The sequence below is a fragment of the Staurois parvus genome, unplaced genomic scaffold (assembly GCF_062004578.1).
Source record: "Staurois parvus isolate SC_StPar_1 unplaced genomic scaffold, SC_StPar_1.0 ptg000928l, whole genome shotgun sequence".
NCBI classification, from domain to species: Eukaryota; Metazoa; Chordata; class Amphibia; order Anura; family Ranidae; genus Staurois; species Staurois parvus.
In genome coordinates, this window is record NW_028318724.1 from 904,324 (window position 1) to 926,379 (window position 22,056).

At 46.4% G+C, this 22,056-nt stretch overlaps 1 protein-coding gene across 2 annotated transcripts in view; it reads left to right on the forward strand.

The window, feature by feature from the left end:
* LOC149441985 (uncharacterized) overlaps window positions 1–22,056 on the forward strand; it is a 220,228-nt gene that overhangs the window by 190,314 nt on the left and 7,858 nt on the right. For both annotated transcript variants that reach the window (XM_089656685.1, XM_089656684.1), the window contains 4 exons: window positions 14,074–14,202; window positions 16,566–16,718; window positions 18,226–18,316; window positions 19,022–19,093. In XM_089656685.1, the coding sequence (XP_089512811.1) occupies window positions 14,074–14,202; window positions 16,566–16,718; window positions 18,226–18,316; window positions 19,022–19,069 (421 nt within the window). In that variant the 3' untranslated portion in view covers window positions 19,070–19,093. The remainder of the gene's footprint in view (window positions 1–14,073; window positions 14,203–16,565; window positions 16,719–18,225; window positions 18,317–19,021; window positions 19,094–22,056) is intronic.

A 22,056-nucleotide genomic window follows, 5' to 3' on the forward strand; every position in this document is an offset into this window, starting at 1 on the left:
AATCTTCAAATTGAGGCCACCCCCTCTACCTTTCACTTGCTACCTACTAGTCTGACCACCATCCATTCAGTGTTAGATCTCTCCAAACCTATACAAACATACCGTATATCGTCTTTCTTGATTTGACTTGTTGGCCGAATGTTGCAGCCATTGTTCTTGTTAATGGCATTCTCACAATAAAAAAAAAATATATTGAAAATGAATAAAGGCAAATATAAATAGTGCAGCAGGTTGTTACATATCATGGTATATATATATATATATATATATATACACTATATTGCCAAACGTGTGGGCCTGCCCTTACACGCACATGAACTTTAATGACTTCCCACTCTTAGTCCCTAGGGTTCAATATTGCGTTGACCCACCCTTTGCAGCTATAACAGCTTCAACTCTTCTGGGAAGGCTGTCCACAAGGTTTAGGATTGTGTCTGTGGGAATTTATGACCATTCTTCCAGAAAGGCAGTTGTGAGGTAAGGAACTGATGTTGAACAAGAAGACCTGACTCGCGGTTCCCACTCTAATTCATCCCAAAATTGTTCTATTGGGTTGAGGTCAGGACTCTGTGCAGGCCAGTCACGTTTCTCCACCCCAAACGTGCTCATCCATGTCTTTATGGACCTTGCTTTGTGCACTGGTGTTCATTTTGGAACAGAAAGGGGCCATTCCCAAACGGTTCCCACAAAGTTGGGAGCATGAAATTTTCCAAAATGTGTTGGTATGCTGACACCTTAAGAGTTCCCTTCATTGGAACGAAGGGGCTAGGCCCAACCCCTGAAAAACAACCCCACACCATAAGCCTCCGTACACCAAACTTTACACTTGGCACAATGCAGTAGGGCAAATACCGTTCTCGGCAACCGCCAAACCCAGACAAGTCCATTGGTTTGTCAAACAGAGAAGCATGATTCGTCACTTCAGAGCACACTTCTCCACGGCTCTAGAGCCCAGTGGTGGTGTGTTTTACACCACTGCATCTGATGCTTTGCATTGCACTTGGTGATGTAAGGCTTGGATGCAGGTGCTCGGCCATGGAAACCCATTCCATGAAGCTCTCTACGCACTGTTGTTGTGCTAATCTGAAGGCCACATGAAGTTTGGAGGTCTTTAGCTATTGACTGTTCAGACAGTTGGCGACTTCTGCACACTGTGCGCTTCAGCATCTGCTGACCCCGCTCTGTCATTTTACGTGGCCTATCACTTCATGACTGAGTTGCTGTTTTTCCCAGTTGCTTCCACTTTCTTATAATACAACTAACAGTTGACTGTGGAATATTTAGTAGCAAGGAAATTTCATGGATGGACTTATTGCACAGGAGGCAACCTATCATGGTACCACGCTTGAAGTCACTGAGCCTCTAAGAGTGACCCATTCTTTCACAAATGTTTGTAGAAGCAGTCTGCATGCCTAGGTGCTTGATTTTATACACCTGTGGCCATGGAGGTGATTGGAACACATGAATCAAATGATTTGGAGGGGTATCTCAACACTTTTGGCAATATAGTGTGTGTGTTTGTATGTATATATATATATATATATATATATATATATATATATATATATATATCTCACAGCAAAATTTCTTTATATATTCAACATAGGGAATGGCACAAATTCAGTATGTACATATATACTGAATGTCAGCAGTTGTAAAGTACCTGTCTAAAAATAATCTACAGTATAGCAACAAAAGATTTTAGAGCATGTTTATCAAAACTAGCCATAGTGGGATAACTGGAATTCAACATACTGTATCTAATATAGCTTGAAGTGAATATCCAGGTGTGTTAATGACATATCATTTTGAACAGTTAGTACTTTTTATTAGTTTTAAATTTCATAGATAGCATGGTGTTTTGCATGGGGCCTTAGCATGGTGTGCAGGCCATGTATTCTATGTGGGTGCTTCTGGTACCAGAAGGTCTGTTTGTACCTACTTATGTGCAGAGTACCAAGTAAAACCCCCATAAGGTCTGCTAAAAGCCTATGATAAGATTTCTATAAGTGTCAAAACACAAGATGTGAAGGCAGTGAATAGAGATGAGCGAATCGAAGTAGACGAAGTGGAATTCGAGTCGAATATTAGGAAAATTAGCAGACTTCGGATGCGCGAATCGAAATTTTTCCAAAAATGGCGGCGGACATGTGCGGCGACGGAGCGGGGATGTCTGGGAAGGCGCGCAGACAAGGCGCGCTGACCCATAATGCATTCCTTAATGACATGTGATCGCATTAGCCAATCAGCAGCCAGCCAGCACTGTGTAATGGTCGAGCTATAAATAGCAGCCATTTTAGAATTCTTCATTTGCCTCCAGTCATTCAAGAGAGGCAGACCGCTCTGTATTAGGGACAGAGTTAGGGCCACAGAAACGTTACTTGGGGACAGAGAAACGTTACTTAGGGACAGAGAAGCATTACTCAGGGACACAGAATTGTTAATGAGGGCCACAGAATCGTTACTTAGGGCCAAAGAAACGCTAGTTAGGGCCACAGAATTGTTACTCAGGGACAGACAGAATTGTTACTGAGTGCCAGAGAATTGTTACTTAGGGCCACAGAAACGTTAGTTAGGGCCACAGAATTGTTACTCAGGGACAGACACAGAATTGTTACTGAGGGCCACAGAACTGTTACTTAGGGCCACAGAAACGTTATTAGGGCCACAGAATTGTTACTCAGGGACAGACAGAATTGTTACTGAGTGCCAGAGAATTGTTACTTAGGGCCACAGAAACGTTAGTTAGGGCCACAGAATTGTTACTCAGGGACAGACACAGAATTGTTACTGAGGGCCACAGAATTGTTACTTAGGGCCACAGAAACGTTACTCAGGGACACAGAATTGTTACCGAGGGCCACAGAACCGTTACTTAGGGCCACAGAATTGTTACTCAGGGACAGACACAGAATTGTTACTCAGGGACACAGAATTGTTACTCAGGGACACAGAATTGTTACTGAGGGCCACAGAACCGTTACTTAGGGCCACAGAAACGTTACTCAGGGACACAGAATTGTTACTGAGGGCCACATAACCGTTACTTAGGGCCACAGAATTGTTACTCAGGGACAGACACAGAATTGTTACTGAGGGACACAGAATTGTTACTGAGGGCCACAACCGTTACTTAGGGCCACAGAATTGTTACTCAGGGACACAGAATTGTTACTGAGGGCCACAGAACCGTTACTTAGGGCCACAGAATTGTTACTCAGGGACACAGAATTGTTACTGAGGGCCACAGAACCGTTACTTAGGGCCACAGAATTGTTACTCAGGGACACAGAATTGTTACTGAGGGCCACAGAACCGTTACTTAGGGCCACATAATTGTTACTCAGGGACAGACACAGAATTGTTACTGAGGGACACAGAATTGTTACTGAGGGCCACAGAACCGTTACATAGGGCCACAGAAACGTTAATCAGGGACACAGAATTGTTACTGAGGGCCCCAGAACTGTTACTTAGGGCCACATAAAAGTTAATCAGGGACACAGAATTGTTACTGAGGGCCACAGAACCGTTACTTAGGGCCACAGAAACATTAATCAGGGACACAGAATTGTTACTGAGGGCCACAGAACCGTTACTTAGGGCCACGTAAACGTTAATCAGGGACAGACACAGAATTGTTACTGAGGGCCACAGAACTGTTACTTAGGGCCACAGAATTGTTACTCGGACAGACACAGAATTGTTACTCAAGGACACAGAATTGTTACTGAGGGCCACAGAACCGTTACTTAGGGCCACATAAACGTTAATCAGGGACACAGAATTGTTACTGAGGGCCACAGAACCGTTACTTAGGGCCACAGAATTGTTACTCACGGACAGACACAGAATTGTTTCTTGAGGGACACAGAATTGTTACTGAGGGCCACAGAACCGTTACTTAGGGGCCACAGAAACGTTAATCAGGGACACAGAATTGTTACTGAGGGCCACAGAACCGTTACTTAGGGCCACGTAAACGTTAATCAGGGACAGACACAGAATTGTTACTGAGGGACACAGAATTGTTACTGAGGGACACAGAATTGTTACTGAGGGCCACAGAACCGTTACTTAGGGCCACAGAATTGTTACTCAGGGACAGACACAGAATTGTTACTGAGGGACACAGAATTGTTACTGAGGGCCACAGAACCGTTACTTAGGGCCACAGAGTTGTTACTCAGGGACACAGAATTGTTACTGAGGGCCACAGAACTGTTACTGAGGGCCACAGAATTGTTACTCGGACAGACACAGAATTGTTACTCAGGGACACAGAATTGTTACTGAGGGCCACAGAACCGTTACTTAGGGCCACATAATTGTTACTCAGGGACAGACACAGAATTGTTACTGAGGGACACAGAATTGTTACTGAGGGCCACAGAACCGTTACTTAGGGCCACAGAAACGTTAATCAGGGACACAGAATTGTTACTGAGGGCCCCAGAACTGTTACTTAGGGCCACATAAAAGTTAATCAGGGACACAGAATTGTTACTGAGGGCCACAGAACCGTTACTTAGGGCCACAGAATTGTTACTCAGGGACAGACACAGAATTGTTTCTTGAGGGACACAGAATTGTTACTGAGGGCCACAGAACCGTTACTTAGGGCCACAGAAACGTTAATCAGGGACACAGAATTGTTACTGAGGGCCACAGAACCGTTACTTAGGGCCACAGAATTGTTACTCAGGGACAGACACAGAATTGTTACTGAGGGACACAGAATTGTTACTGAGGGCCACAGAACCGTTACTTAGGGCCACAGAGTTGTTACTCAGGGACACAGAATTGTTACTGAGGGCCACAGAACTGCTACTGAGGGCCACAGAATTGTTACTCGGACAGACACAGAATTGTTACTCAGGGACACAGAATTGTTACTGAGGGCCACAGAACCGTTACTTAGGGCCACAGAATTGTTACTCAGGGACACAGAATTGTTACTGAGGGCCACAGAACTGTTACTTAGGGCCACAGAATTGTTACTCGGACAGACACAGAATTGTTACTCAGGGACACAGAATTGTTACTGAGGGCCACAGAACCGTTACTTAGGGCCACATAAACGTTAATCAGGGACACAGAATTGTTACTGAGGGCCACAGAACCGTTACTTAGGGCCACAGAATTGTTACTCAGGGACAGACACAGAATTGTTACTCAGGGACACAGAATTGTTACTCAGGGACACAGAATCTTTGAATTAAAGAGTATGTCAGACAACACGCAGAGGAGTGGCAGAGGAGGCAATGTTTTAGGAGCGAGCAGACGTGGCAGCAGAGGAAGGGGTCGAGGCAGCACTATTCGCAGCCAGAGGCCAGTGCTCCCGGTGTCATCCAGCGTTCGTGTCTCCACCGACAACCCTGCCGTCATCGATTGGTTGGCTCGGTCGTCTTCCTCTTCCCAGGTCACCTCTGACACCTACAGCCAATGGTCGGTGGGTACGTCAGACACAACCGTTAGTTGGCATGGCCTGGGACCAAGCCCACTGAAATCACGTGTCCTCTACCTGCCCCTGTCCTTTGGTGTTCCCTCACCAAGCGAAGTATCGCATGCTGTGGGCTCAGCCCCACTGTACAGTGAGGAAGAGCTAACAGAGGGCGGTCAGGAACGGGGGGAGACATCCGCCTTTTCAGCAGCCAGGCGAAGAAGTAGTGGCGAGGAGAGTGGCTCGGTAGCCGGTCTAGAGACAGGTCTGTCTCCTGACCCAGACGCAGCCGAGGGGGCTAGTAGTGAGGCGGAGACCCTACTTGATGATGAGGAGGTTGATCGCACTTGGCAGCCTCGTCGTCATCAGGCAATTTCTTCCGCATCATCAGGAAAAGAGGGTGGCAGCTTGGCAGCGAGCGAAACAGTCGGTGGGTTGCCCAGGAGGCAGCAGGGTCGCAGCAGTGTCAGTGGAGCCAAACGGCCACGGAGTAGAGCACCAGCTCCAATGCAGCCTACCACCACGGCCAGTAGTGGTGCCGGTGTGCACGGAGGAAGCAGCAGTCAGCCAGTGAGGAGTATCGGGGGCAAAGTTTCCTACTCGGCGGTGTGGCAATTTTTCGTCAAGCCGCCCGAGGAAGTAAACGTAGCCGTATGTCGACTATGTGGCCAGAAAGTCAAGCGTGGCCAGGGGGCCCATGTTGGGACTACAGCGTTGCGGCAGCATATGCAGCGTCGCCATTCGGTGGCCTGGGAAAACCGTGATAAAGATACGGCGGCTCTGCCCGCCCCAGCCCCCGCTCCATCACCCGCTCCGTTACTTGCTCCGTCACCCGACGTCAATCGCCCTCCATCAGCCAGTCAAGGCTCCAACACCTCTGCTGAGGGGAGTTGTCGCTCGTTGGCATCTTCCGCTCGTTCAGATGCTCCTTCTCCTGCTACTCCTCTTCACGGATTCCGTCAGCAGTCTTTCTTGGAATCCGTTTCCAAGAGACAACAGTTTGCGAGTACGCACCCGACGGTGCAGAAGCTGAACGTCCTCCTGTCCAAGTTGCTGGTGCTGCAGTCCCTCCCTTTCCAAGTGGTGGACTCAGCACCTTTCCGAGAAATGATGGCTTGTGCTGCGCCGCGGTGGAGAGTGCCAAGCCGTCATTTCTTCGCCAAAAAGGCAGTGCCAGCCCTGCATTCACATGTAGAAGAGATGGTGGGCCAGTCTTTGAGCATGTCGGTCTCTGCCAAAGTGCACGGCAGCGCCGACGTGTGGAGCTGTAACTACGGTCAGGGACAGTACATGTCATTTACGGCCCACTGGGTGAACGTGGTGCCGTCACAGCCGCACCAGCAACTTGGACAGGTCACGCCGCTTTTGCCTCCACGTTTGCACGTCCTTGGTCCGGCAAAGATGTCCGCCTCTACCACCTCTTCTTCCGCCGTGTCCTCAGCCGCCACCCCCGTGCCAAGTCCCATTACCCGACCGGCATATCACATGTGCAGGGCGCAACGGTGTCACGCTGTGCTGCACCTGGTATGCCTTGGCGAACGTAGTCACACAGGGGAGGAACTTCTCAGTGTAATGAACAGAGAAATCGACAGATGGCTGTCTCCGCGCAAACTGAAAATCGGAACCATGTTGACCGACAACGGAAAGAACATGGTGTCTGCTCTGCGTCAAGGAAGGTTGTGCCATGCGCCATGCATGGCTCACGTGTTCAATCTGGTTGTCAAGCGGTTCCTAAAATCCACCATCCCACTGCAAGACATCCTTAAAATGTCACGTAAACTTTGCATGCATTTCAGCCATTCCTACACCGCAAAGCACACCCTCCTTGAGCTGCAGCGGCAGAACGGAATTGCACAGCATCGTCTGATCTGCGACGTTGCAACAAGGTGGAATTCAACCCTACACATGTTAGACCACCTTTACGAACAGCGAAAGGCCATCACCGATTTCCTGATGTTACAAGCGGATAAAGGTACTCCCCTGTGTAACTTCGATGTCAGCCATTGGCAGCTCATGCGTGACACCTGCCGCTTGCTCAGGCCCTTTGCGGAGGCCACACTATTCGTGAGTCGGCAGGACTATGGGATGAACGACGTCATTCCTCTGTTGCACGACCTGGAACAAATGCTGTTAACAATGGCTGGTCAGGGTGCGGTAGACGTGGCGCACAGATCTCAACGCCACATGACCCCTGTGGGGGCAGGACAGGAAGAAGAGGAGGAGGTAGAGGAGGACATTTGTGCTCAGGAATTATTGAGTGAAATGGGTGGTTTTTCCACTCAGCGGACAGGAGTGGAGGAGCAGGAGCATCTGGTAGAGGAGGAGGAGGAGGAGACAGAGGACCCAGACGCACCGTGGCAGTATGCTGTGGAGATGGAGGCAGGGAGTCCCTCGCATTCCTTGGCACAAATGGCCCATAGCATGCTCGGTTGCTTGCGTAGCGACAGCCGAATAATAACCATCAGACAGAGGGATGACTTTTGGCTGTCCACCTTGTTGGTCCCTCGCTACCGTTCAAAAATGGTGGCCTTTTTCACACCTGCTGAGAGGGAGGCCAAAATAACGTACTATAAAAACCACCTATGTAGTCAGTTGGTCTCTGCCTTTGTGCGCCAACGTCCATCCTCAGACACTGTGGGCCCTGTGCGCTCGCGTTCCGCTGCCATGGCAGCAGGGGAGGGGTGGGGTGGTAGGAGCAGTGGCAGCTCCACCAGCAGCGGCTGCCTCAGTCTGCAGTCGATGATGAGTAGCTTTCTTCACCAGCGCAGTGAGGAAACTACTAACCAGCCGCAGCAGCAGCAGCAGCAGCATCAGGTGGACCTGGAGCAGGACCTCAAACAACAGGCTTGGGCCTACTTGGACAGCACCCTGCCAACCGAGGTAGACAATCCCCTTGACTACTGGGCAACGAAACTTGACCTTTGGCCCCAACTAGCTGAATTTGCCCTTGAAAGGCTGTCATGCCCGGCCAGTAGCGTGGCATCGGAGCGCGTGTTTAGTGCGGCAGGAGGTATTGTAACTCCGCGGAGGACACGACTGTCCACCCAAAGTGTGGAGAGACTCACGTTTGTGAAAATGAATCAGGCGTGGATTAGTCTGGATTTCAAACCACCAGTTCCTGACACAACTGACTAATTCCGCCATGAATCATGCCTCAAACATGTGCCACTTTCAGGTCTCCTCACACACTGCTGGTGTGTTCCATTTTTTGTCATAGGGTGCTGGCAGATTACGGGCCTCCCATAGCTGCTGCCAGGCACCTAATCTGCCATGGGCCCCTGTACCGCCTCCTCATGCTGCTGCCAGGTCCAGAGTCTCTCATGGGTCCCTGTATGGCCTCCCATTGCTGCTGTCTCCATCGCCACACTCTGCCATGTGCCACATTCAGGTCTCTTCACACTGCTGGTGTGTTGAATTTTTTGACATAGGGTGCTGGCAGATTACGGGCCTCCCATAGCTGCTGCCAGGCCCCTAATCTGCCATGGGCCCCTATACCGCCTCCTCATGCTGCTGCCAGGTCCACAGTCTCTTATGCCATGTGCCACTTTCAGGTCACCTCACACTGCTGGTGTGTTGAATTTTTTGACATAGGGTGCTGGCAGATTACGGGCCTCCCATAGCTGCTGCCAGGCCCCTAATCTGCCATGGGCCCCTGTACCACCTCCTCATGCTGCTGCCAGGTCCAGAGTCTCTCATGGGTCCCTGTACGGCCTCCCATTGCTGCTGTCTCCATCGCCACACTCTGCCATGTGCCACATTCAGGTCTCTTCACACTGCTGGTGTGTTGAATTTTTTGACATAGGGTGCTGGCAGATTACGGGCCTACCATAGCTGCTGCCAGGCCCCTAATCTGCCATGGGCCCCTATACCGCCTCCTCATGCTGCTGCCAGGTCCACAGTCTCTTATGCCATGTGCCACTTTCAGGTCTCCTCACACTGCTGGTGTGTTCAATTTTTTGACATAGGGTGCTGGCAGATTACGGGCCTCCCATAGCTGCTGCCAGGCCCCTAATCTGCCATGGGCCCCTATATACCGCCTCCTCATGCTGCTGCCAGGTCCAGAGTCTCTCATGGGTCCCTGTACGGCCTCCCATTGCTGCTGTCTCCATCGCCACACTCTGCCATGTGCCACTTTCAGGTCTCCTCACACACTGCTGGTGTGTTCAATTTTTTGACATAGGGTGCTGGCAGATTACGGGCCTCCCATAGCTGCTGCCAGGCCCCTAATCTGCCATGGGCCCCTATATACCGCCTCCTCATGCTGCTGCCAGGTCCAGAGTCTCTCATGGGTCCCTGTACGGCCTCCCATTGCTGCTGTCTCCATCGCCACACTCTGCCATGTGCCACTTTCAGGTCTCCTCACACACTGCTGGTGTGTTCAATTTTTTGACATAGGGAGCTGGCAGATTACGGGCCTCCTATAGCTGCTGCCAGGCCCCTAATCTGCCATGGGCCCCTATATACCGCCTCCCCATGCTGCTGCCAGGTCCAGAGTCTCTCATGGGTCCCTGTACGGCCTCCCATTGCTGCTGTCTCCATCGCCACACTCTGCCATGTGCCACTTTCAGGTCTCCTCACACACTGCTGGTGTGTTGAATTTTTTGACATAGGGTGCTGGCAGATTACGGGCCTCCTATAGCTGCTGCCAGGCCCCTAATCTGCCATGGGCCCCTATATACCGCCTCCTCATGCTGCTGCCAGGTCCAGAGTCTCTCATGGGTCCCTGTACGGCCTCCCATTGCTGCTGTCTCCATCGCCACACTCTGCCATGTGCCACTTTCAGGTCTCCTCACACACTGCTGGTGTGTTGAATTTTTTGACATAGGGTGCTGGCAGATTACGGGCCTCCTATAGCTGCTGCCAGGCCCCTAATCTGCCATGGGCCCCTATATACCACCTCCTCATGCTGCTGCCAGGTCCAGAGTCTCTCATGGGTCCCTGTACGGCCTCCCATTGCTGCTGTCTCCATCGCCACACTCTGCCATGTGCCACATTCAGGTCTCTTCACACTGCTGGTGTGTTGAATTTTTTGACATAGGGTGCTGGCAGATTACGGGCCTCCCATAGCTGCTGCCAGGCCCCTAATCTGCCATGGGCCCCTATACCGCCTCCTCATGCTGCTGCCAGGTCCACAGTCTCTTATGCCATGTGCCACTTTCAGGTCTCCTCACACTGCTGGTGTGTTCAATTTTTTGACATAGGGTGCTGGCAGATTACGGGCCTCCCATAGCTGCTGCCAGGCCCCTAATCTGCCATGGGCCCCTATATACCGCCTCCTCATGCTGCTGCCAGGTCCAGAGTCTCTCATGGGTCCCTGTACGGCCTCCCATTGCTGCTGTCTCCATCGCCACACTCTGCCATGTGCCACTTTCAGGTCTCCTCACACACTGCTGGTGTGTTCAATTTTTTGACATAGGGAGCTGGCAGATTACGGGCCTCCTATAGCTGCTGCCAGGCCCCTAATCTGCCATGGGCCCCTATATACCGCCTCCCCATGCTGCTGCCAGGTCCAGAGTCTCTCATGGGTCCCTGTACGGCCTCCCATTGCTGCTGTCTCCATCGCCACACTCTGCCATGTGCCACTTTCAGGTCTCCTCACACACTGCTGGTGTGTTGAATTTTTTGACATAGGGTGCTGGCAGATTACGGGCCTCCTATAGCTGCTGCCAGGCCCCTAATCTGCCATGGGCCCCTATATACCGCCTCCTCATGCTGCTGCCAGGTCCAGAGTCTCTCATGGGTCCCTGTACGGCCTCCCATTGCTGCTGTCTCCATCGCCACACTCTGCCATGTGCCACTTTCAGGTCTCCTCACACACTGCTGGTGTGTTGAATTTTTTGACATAGGGTGCTGGCAGATTACGGGCCTCCTATAGCTGCTGCCAGGCCCCTAATCTGCCATGGGCCCCTATATACCACCTCCTCATGCTGCTGCCAGGTCCAGAGTCTCTCATGGGTCCCTGTACGGCCTCCCATTGCTGCTGTCTCCATCGCCACACTCTGCCATGTGCCACATTCAGGTCTCTTCACACTGCTGGTGTGTTGAATTTTTTGACATAGGGTGCTGGCAGATTACGGGCCTCCCATAGCTGCTGCCAGGCCCCTAATCTGCCATGGGCCCCTATACCGCCTCCTCATGCTGCTGCCAGGTCCACAGTCTCTTATGCCATGTGCCACTTTCAGGTCTCCTCACACTGCTGGTGTGTTCAATTTTTTGACATAGGGTGCTGGCAGATTACGGGCCTCCCATAGCTGCTGCCAGGCCCCTAATCTGCCATGGGCCCCTATATACCGCCTCCTCATGCTGCTGCCAGGTCCAGAGTCTCTCATGGGTCCCTGTACGGCCTCCCATTGCTGCTGTCTCCATCGCCACACTCTGCCATGTGCCACTTTCAGGTCTCCTCACACACTGCTGGTGTGTTCAATTTTTTGACATAGGGTGCTGGCAGATTACGGGCCTCCTATAGCTGCTGCCAGGCCCCTAATCTGCCATGGGCCCCTATATACCGCCTCCTCATGCTGCTGCCAGGTCCAGAGTCTCTCATGGGTCCCTGTACGGCCTCCCATTGCTGCTGTCTCCATCGCCACACTCTGCCATGTGCCACATTCAGGTCTCTTCACACTGCTGGTGTGTTGAATTTTTTGACATAGGGTGCTGGCAGATTACGGGCCTCCCATAGCTGCTGCCAGGCCCCTAATCTGCCATGGGCCCCTGTACCGCCTCCTCATGCTGCTGCCAGGTCCACAGTGTCTCATGCCATGTGCCACTTTCAGGTCTCCTCACACTGCTGGTGTGTTGAATTTTTTGACAGCGGCTGCCTCAGTCTGCAGTCGATGATGAGTAGCTTTCTTCACCAGCGCAGTGAGGAAACTACTAACCAGCCGCAGCAGCAGCAGCAGCATCAGGTGGACCTGGAGCAGGACCTCAAACAACAGGCTTAGGCCTACTTGGACAGCACCCTGCCAACCGAGGTAGACAATCCCCTTGACTACTGGGCAACGAAACTTGACCTTTGGCCCCAACTAGCTGAATTTGCCCTTGAAAGGCTGTCATGCCCGGCCAGTAGCGTGGCATCGGAGCGCGTGTTTAGTGCGATAGGAGGTATTGCAACTCCGCGGAGGACACGACTGTCCACCCAAAGTGTGGAGAGACTCACGTTTGTGAAAATGAATCAGGCGTGGATTAGTCTGGATTTCAAACCACCAGTTCCTGACTCAACTGACTAAATCCGCCATGAATCATGCCCCAAACATGTGCCACTTTCAGGTCTCCTCACACTGCTGGTGTGTTCCATTTTTTGTCATAGGGTGCTGGCAGATTACGGGCCTCCCATAGCTGCTGCCAGGCCCCTAATCTGCCATGGGCCCCTATACCGCCTCCTCATGCTGCTGCCAAGTCCAGAGTCTCTCATGGGTCCCTGTACGGCCTCCCATTGCTGCTGTCTCCATCGCCACACTCTGCCATGTGCCACTTTCAGGTCTCCTCACACTGCTGGTGTGTTGAATTTTTTGACATAGGGTGCTGGCAGATTACGGGCCTCCCATAGCTGCTGCCAGGCCCCTAATCTGCCATGGGCCCCTATACCGCCTCCTCATGCTGCTGCCAAGTCCAGAGTCTGTCATGGGTCCCTGTACGGCCTCCCATTGCTCCCACTCTGCCATGTGCCACTTTGAGGTCTCCTTACACTCCTGCTGTTTTCTATTTTGTCATAGGTTGCTGGCAGATTACAGGCCTCCCATAGGTGCTGCCAGGCCCCAAATCTGCCATGGGCCCCCGTACCGCCTCGTCACGCTGCTGCTGGGTCCACAGTGTGACATGGGTCCCTGTACCGCCTCCCATTGCTCCCACTCTGCCATGTGCCACTTTGAGGTCTCCTCACACTCCTGCTGGTTTCCATTTTGTCATAGGTTGCTGTATGGCCTCCCATTGCTGCTGCCTCCACCGCCACACTGTGGCTCCAAACACTGGTTTTGGCCCCGTGACTGGCCAAATGAGTGAAGTGTGCGGTGATTCTAAGATCGACGGCACTCATCTGCATGTCATACTGACTGACAGTATTATTTCTCTTCCCCAGCAGACTCCAAGGGCATTTAAATTAAAGGTACAGTGTTCTGCACTAATATTAAGTCTCTCTGAAGCCTAGAAACACCCTTTTTTAAGTTAAATTCACAGCGAATATATTCGACTCGAATCGAATATTGTCCACGAATTCGCCGAATCAGTCGAACCGAATTTTTGAATACTTCGCTCATCTCTAGCAGTGAAGAACAGTTTTAGGAAGCTAAAGCTATTTGTTGGGTTCTTACTGTATAAGCAGTGACAACATTTACAATAAAGTATATAGACTATCATTATTTACAGAAACTTCTCAGATTTGATTTATGTGGAAAAACTTCCTAGGCACTTCTTTGTAAGATTACATGCCAGTTTATTCCATTCTGCTTATTACTCATTGAATGTACAATAGCTGGTTATGATCTGTGTCAGACTTCATTCTTCCTGTGGAGTATACTGGAAGGAATGGTGCAGCATGTCACTACAGCTTTGCCAGAATGCAGTCTGTGGGGAGCTTTTATTCGTTTTCGTCTCTTTGAAATGATACTTTATCTATCTTTTTATTCATGTTCTAGGTACAAGCCAAGAGAAAAATTGAAAGTGCACTTTGGTACTCCAGAGTTCCTTGCCCCTGAAGTTGTGAACTATGATTTTGTCTCCTTTCCCACAGACATGTGGAGTGTGGGAGTCATTGCCTACATGCTGTGAGTTGGCCAAGAGCATACGTCTGTTTTGTGTGAAATATTCTTTATCAATTTCTTTTTTAGATTTATTCTTGGTTTCCTGTCTATGTGGGCACTTTTGCTGAACTAGCTTTTGTGCTGATATTTGAAAGGGAAAACACGAGTGCTATAGCTGAAACAGCAAGGGCAAATGAAAAATAAATATTTTTATCTCTTTATACAGCAGGGTAGAGAGACAAAGAGGTAGAATTATTTATCATCCATTAAACAGAGTGATTGCAATCACATTTAATGTGACCCTCTGTGCACCCTGCGGGAAGCATTCCTCACAAATTCAGTCTGTTAGTTTTAATACGGCACACAGTGCAATGTAATTATGGTGAGGATAGACATATTATATTTAAATTGTTTTGCTTAAAGTGGAGATATCTACAAAATAAAAAAAAATTACATATATGATGCACTCTGTTACAGGCATTAGCACAGCATTTTCTTCTGAATAAGTAACACACATTCAATAACTGTTTATTCTACTGGTAGATCATTTTTTCCACTTTATTTAACATTGTGAGAATATAATCATTCACCAGGGGCGGACTGACCATTTGGAAACTCGGGCACTGCCCGAGGGCCCGGGTTCAGTAGGGGGCCCCATGAGATGCCCCTGGTACCTTTTTCATAGACTTTTTTGAGTTTGGGCAAGGACACAGGGGCCCCATGAGTTGTCAGTCCGCCCCTGTCATTCACATTGATGTCCCCCTGATGACAGGGTAGTCTTAAATGGGCTTAACCACTTCAGCTCCTGTATACCCCTTATGGACCAGAACAGTTTTTTAAATTCCATTATTATCCTGTTTACTCCAGTGATAACATTGTCATTACGTAAAGCAATATAGAAGAAAAGTGAAAGGAGACCTGCATAAGTAATGGGCTCAACCTTGTTACTGGATTTTTACTGGTACCACGTCCCTTATTGTAGAGACACTGAAAAATACAAAAACCCTAATCAGAAAAGCTACTGGGACATTATAGGTACCATTCCAACAACAGCGCATACAAATATTATAAAAAAAATAATAGCTTTAATATACAGTATTAAAAAGCAATATTGTAGTACAAAAACTGAGCATGAATATGCTCTCTAAAAACATATACCATTACATATTGTAACAATAAGAACATCAGGCTTGATATAAATAGCTCCAAGATTGCATATGAAGTGAGTAAGGAGAGTATAATGTATATAACTCTTTGATGTATATCACTTTGACTTGTTTCACAGGTTAACAACCCACTTCCTCAGGGAGATCTGGTGTATATCTCTGTTTATTCAAAAGACGTAGCGATTGAAAACCACAGTCATTCATTTGAGGGGAGAACCTGTTCATTCGGCAGATTTAGAAATATATGATATGTGAACAGAAAAAATACCAATCCATTACACTAAGACTCATTTTTAATAGGGTTCCCCCAGAGGGCCAATATGGCTGGTGCAAATGATGTATCATTTCCCAGAGTTTCCAGCACAGCTAGAGAACTGACCATGCTGTGCTCTCCTGCCTAGTGTGGTCAGTTTTAATAGGAAAGCACAGGGACTGGCAGGAACATCAGGGATTTCACACAAATCAAGCAATACAAAGAGAACAGGATAATTTTTCATACAAGTACATGGGTACAGTAGGCACATATCAGGAATATGAAATGTTGGGTTTACATATTTTCTAGGATAACAAAATAATAATTATATTGCTTTTGTTGGCAAAAATTCTCCTCTATTTCTTTCATATTCCAACAATTGTTTTATTTTCTATTTAATTGATAGACAAAAATGTTTTTTTAATTTTCGACCAGCGTTCATTAAAAAAAAGAGAATGTTTTACTGTAAATAAAAGTACATATCTTATTTTATATTTTATTTCTTTTAACATGACACTAAGGTTTTTGGAAATGAAAAAAAAGCGAAAAAATCAGCTGAAAATTTAGACCTAAGGGAAGAATGGGCATATCTCCTATGTTTAAGGCCCTCAAGTGGTTAAGTAATTGACAGGCTAGTAAATATTAAATCCAGTTAACAATTTTTTTTGGCAGTTATAGTAGCAGCTTTTTCCTTGCTATGGTTGCACGACCTATTCAGGTACACGGCTCTGAGCTGCATTCACACGTAATAGAGGTGGTGCTCCAGGCTTTTAATGGTTAACACAGGCAGTCAGGAGGGGACATGTCGCTGTCGAATGCCTGTAATAACAGATCCACTGCAGAATGCTTTTCAGAGGACAGCCGCATGTGTAAATGAGACCTAGTAGCACAGTTTTTGTACATTTATCAGATTTCTTTATTGTTTCTATCCAATAGTTATTTTAAATATTTTTGTGTTCGAACCATAGGTTGAGTGGGCTTTCACCATTTTTAGGGGAAGATGACAATGAAACCCTGAACAACATTTTGGCTGCACAATTTGATTTTGAAGGCGAAGAATTTCAAAATATTTCAGAAATTGCAAAAGATTTCATCACTAAGTTACTCATCAAGGAAAAATGGTAAGACATATAATCTTCCAAATTGTTTAATGCAAATTAAACATGTGTACATATACTACAATTTAGTATAGCATATTTATAAACTGCTAGTATTTTGGTTTAGATTTTTTTAAGGCAGCTTTTAAAATAGGGTCATGGTAACAAACACTAGGCCTGAATACATCCCACTGGCTGTCTATGTGCAACCTGCTGTGTCCTGGGCTGGGCAACCACCTGTTGGGGCATCTGGGAACTTAGCAGAGCAGCAATGGGATATCAGGCACTGAATTGCTCTCTGCATTTCACTGCTTGGCATTGAAATAAAGACAGTACTGTCTCTGCCAAGGTGATCTCTGCCTGCCAGTTGAAATATGCTTTGCAGAGTAGTAGCCATGTGGTGGGTGCTTAAGTGTTCTCTACATTTCATTACCTGGTGCTTAATAGATAATACTGTCAGGTTTAGTGATTTCTACCCCATAGTACAAGTATAGTCTTTACCTTTCTGGGAAGAGAGAGAGTGGTGCAAGAGCATTGGATCAGGTAAGGTGGATAGAATTTCCTTGACAGTGCAATGACCCCCAATGTGGGGGTGGGGGGGGGGGATACATTTTACTGCCACTGCACTGACCACAAATGATGGGGGGGATTAAAAACCACTATCACTGACAATCAGTGGGGGTATTAAATAGCACTGCTGCTGGGCCCCAATACAGAGCAGGTAGTTGACAGCACTGCCACTACCACCATTCCTAGGGTTTTTTATTACAGTCTAGCACCACTGGGAGTTAATATTGAGGTAAGTAACACCTAAGCTGGGAGTATTTATGGCAGCTACATACTCCAATAATCATTTTCAGGAGCTGAAGTATGTTACAGCCCATTCTTGTTGAGTGGGCTGCCTAACTCAACACAATGTGCAAAAACTTGTTGCTATTGTGAGGACCTCTGGAAGTGTTGGGTGCTGCACTTGAGGTCCTACATGAGATTTAAGTTGAACGACACTGATATAGAGTATCTAAACCAGCAGGTGGCATGTAGTAAAGCTGTCAAAGCTCTGGCTAGAGTGGAAAGGGGTTACAAGCCCTGTCAGGTTTCTTTCTAGTGTCCCCTGTGGTAAGATTTCCCATTACTTCCTGAGTGATCTTAAAAACCATATAACATTAGGCACAGAATACAAAAATACACAATACAAGCACTTTTTTAATATAAATATGAAGGATCAGAATGTCTGTTGTTATTTATTATAAGCTTCTTTCTGTGGCCAGAAACATCAATTCAGTTTCAATTCTTTTCATTATATGGTAATTTATTTCCATTGTGTTGATTGAAGTAGCCAATCACAGTTTCCTGACTTACTTTGCCCCAATGTATAATTAAGAGTGCAATTTAATTGGTCAATAAGAGAGATAGATAGATAGATAGATAGATAGATAGACAGTCATAGAGGAATCATTTTTGTGATATACTTTTTCATTGCATTTGATTATGCCCTTTTCCTCTATTTCACAAATTATTGTTTTTATTCTAGTTGGAGAATGAGTGCTACTGAAGCAATAAAACATCCATGGTTATCAGATTCCAAATTGCACTATACCATTAGTCAGAATTCAAACATGTTGGTAAGTCCTGAATATTATTTACAAAGAACAGGTTATTGAAAATATAAACACATAAAAGGTGCATTAGATTTAAAAAATTAACAATAGGTTCGCTTCACCAAAGAGATAAAGACTGCTCACTTAGCTAAGCAAATATTCATTTTGTGAAGTGAATGTTCACTTAGCTTAGTAAATACTTTTTTTTTAATTTTTACACTATTTTTTGCATTTTTATAAAATGACCATTGCATAATAGGTATGCATTGTGAACACAGCTGCACCTTATTTACTAAGCTCAGTGACCAGTCTCTGCTGCTTTAGTAAAACAACCGTTCTGTCTTATTTTTCAATTAAAAAACAATTATCTTTGAGATTTTCTTTTAGTTGCATGTAAACATACTTTATTTAATTAATATATAACATGTCCCAAGAATAAATTTAGTTTCATAGCTAAATTAATGTATTGTACCATGCATACCGCATGGAAAAATACAGAAGAAAATGAACACGCTTAGAATTCATTATCATGTTTTAATCTGAAAGTTAATGCCATAATATTGTTATAATGAAACACAAAGTAATCTTAGACCTGTAATACATAGCTGTCATTTGAAGTGCCAACAGTCTTAATTTCTTACCAGTGTGTTTAATGGCTTTATATCCTTTATATATGTTACTCACAAGCAGGCAATAAAAATTACTATTCATTCTTTCTTTCCATTTCAGAGAAAAACGAAAAGCTGCACTGTGTCTGAGACACCTGTAGAACAGTGACATATTCCAGGCTGTAATAAGCAGGTTTGTTGAAATTGGGTTAATTGCACAGTCTCTCTGTGTCATATAGAACATGTTCAACAAACGTCTCCTGTGAGTGTTACTGTCTGTATGCTAGCATAAACCGGGTTAACGTAAGCATTGGGGAGAGATACATGGGTGCTTTCTGTAGCTACTAATCACATTTCAAATGCTATTTTCCCAGTGTGGGAAAATCCATGAAAGAAAGTTGCTTTCTCTAGCATTTAGAATCCTAACCCATAAATGTTTGAGTCCCTTTTTGGTACTTTTTATAATATCCTAAAAGGTGTTTGATTTAGGCAGGGACAGATTTAGGGGGGTGCTGGGGTGGAATGTGCTCTCCCAGATTTCAGTCATGCCCCCCACCCCTAGGCTGATATTGCTAAGCGCACTGAACTTCCACACAGGTCTCTTCTGAGCCCCTCCAGATACAGCCTGCTCTGTACACTGCACCAGAGCCCCAGCACAAAGCCGGCTGCTGTACTGTTTTTTCAGGTCAGACTCCTCTCTAATTGTGGGATGCTGATCGGCTCATGAGCTATGTGCAGTGCAGGGAGATGGAGCTCAGCTAAGTGTCCTACTAGCAATTACAGGGCCTGCTATGGAGATCAAGAAAAACTGGTGCCCATAAAAAAAATGACAGAAGAAGATGCAAAAAGAGGAAATGGAGTGGCAGGGCTGTGGTTATTCTGGACTGATCTCTGGAAAGACAAAAAATGGGACGATGAGGGTGTGGGTCTGAGATTTAGAGGGAGTACAACTGGGGGAATGGTGGAGAATAATAATGGCATGCAATGCCAAGCTGCGGTTTCTAAAGCGAGCACAATTCTCTCTTGTATTAAAAGAGGTATAGACTCCAGAGAGAGAGATATCATTTTACTCCTGTACAAATCATTAGTAAAACCTCATCTGGAATATGCAGTTCAATTTTGGGCACCAATTCAAAAAAAGAACATTGGGGAACTGGAAAGAGTAAAGAGAAGGGCAACCAAACTGATAAGAGGCATGGAGGAGCTCAGCTATGAGGAAAGATTAGAGGAACTGAATTTATTCTCTCTTGAGAAGAGGAGATTAAGAGGGGATATGATCAACATGTATAAACACATCGGTGGTTCATATAGTGAACTCAATGTAGAGCTATTCACCCTGAGGTCATCACAGAGGACAAGGGGGCACTCTTTACGTCTGGAGGAAAAGAAATTTAATCTCCAAACATGGAAAGGTTTCTTCACAGTGAAAATGTTGAATAGACTCCCTCAAGAGTTGGTTCTGGCCAGCTCAGTGGAGCTCTCCAAAGCAAAGCATCAGAAAAGATCCATGTGAGCTATCAATGAACACAAAAATTTTAAACATCTTGAAAAACTAGCCCTGTCACCTTTTTGCCAAGACTGTGTCCACACTCATGCGGTGTGGGACATTGCATGTAATTCATACAGGAATCGCACTGCATTTCTGTGCAAATTACATGCAATATCTGTGCGGTGAAATTTGAGCCATTTTGTATGGCTCAAATCGCATCGCATCCGCACCAACACAGGTGCAGGACCCTTTTTTTTTTATCCACAACTGAATCACATACTCTCCCAATGTGATGCAATTTCTGCCAATCGCATTGTGTTTTGTGATCTGTTTCGAGCTGTCATTAATTTATCATTGACATCTGCACCAGATTGCATGAACGTCATGTGAATTAGTAGCGTTTCCCGCACCGCATTAGTGTGAACCTGGGCTGAGACTTAGAAGAAGTCATATCTTAATTTTGTTAAGGGATAAAGGAATATACTTGTTGCTAATGTAGTACAGTCACGGCCAAAAATATTGGTACCCCTGCATTTCTGTTAGATAATGCACCACTTCACCCAGAAAATTGTTGCAATTACAAATGTATAGGCATTCCCTTGTTTATTTCTTTTGTTTGTATTGGTATGACACAAAAAAAAAGTGGAGAAACAAAAATTCAAATCTGACACATTCCACACAAAACTCCAAAACTGGACTGGAAAAAATTATTGGCACCCTCTGTTTAATATTCGGTAGCACACCTCTTGGAAAAATAACTGAAGTCAATTGCTTCCTGTAACCATCAATGTATTTCTTACACCTCTCTGGAATTTTGGACTGATTTGAAGGGTTTCTTTTCCCTGCTGTTTTGAGATCTCTCCACAGGAGAGATCTCCAATTTTGAGAAGGTGACAATAATTTTGTCCAGTTAATTTTGGAGTTTTGGGTGGAATGTGTCAGTGTTGGCTGTTTGTTTCTCCATTTTTTTGTGTCATACTAATTCATTTAGGTCAGCTTGCCCCACTGGTTTTCCTAGTTATTTTCCTTGCCAGGTGAGATACTGGTCCAGCACAGGCAGGGGATGGTGTTGTAAGCTTGATGCAAGTCAAAGTATCTGCAAGATATTTGTAATTTATCCAAATATACACATTCAAGCCTAGAATGGCATTTCAGTGTCCAGACATGGGGTGAAAAGTTGTTGTTGTATTGAATGATATGGTGTAACAAGGAGCTGTGGTATTTTGGCAGTGTCTACATTCATTCTGAGTAGATGAATGTACATTATTGTTTGAATAACACCATCACTGCCAGAAATGGATATTCTTTCTACGTCCTTCTAGGCAAATGTGATGTAGGTTTTCAGCTGCCCCTGATTTCCGACATCAGACCAGTACACTGAGTTTACAAAGTTTCACTCACTGGCTTTGCTTCCCACCTATTCTCATCCAGTTCCCATTCTCAGACAACCTTTTGCACAATCATACAAAAGTTCCATTTTTTTTAATGCTGTATGAAAGGAACCTTTTAATGAGTTGTGTTGAAATGTATTGAAGTTACACATGTTTATGCATGTTGTCTTGAGAAAAAAAAATGCAGCTGTACTTTTTCAAACACCTGTAACAGTGCAATGGTGTGAACTACACTCATTGAGAAACATTTGGGAGCATTTACTAAAACTGGTGTGC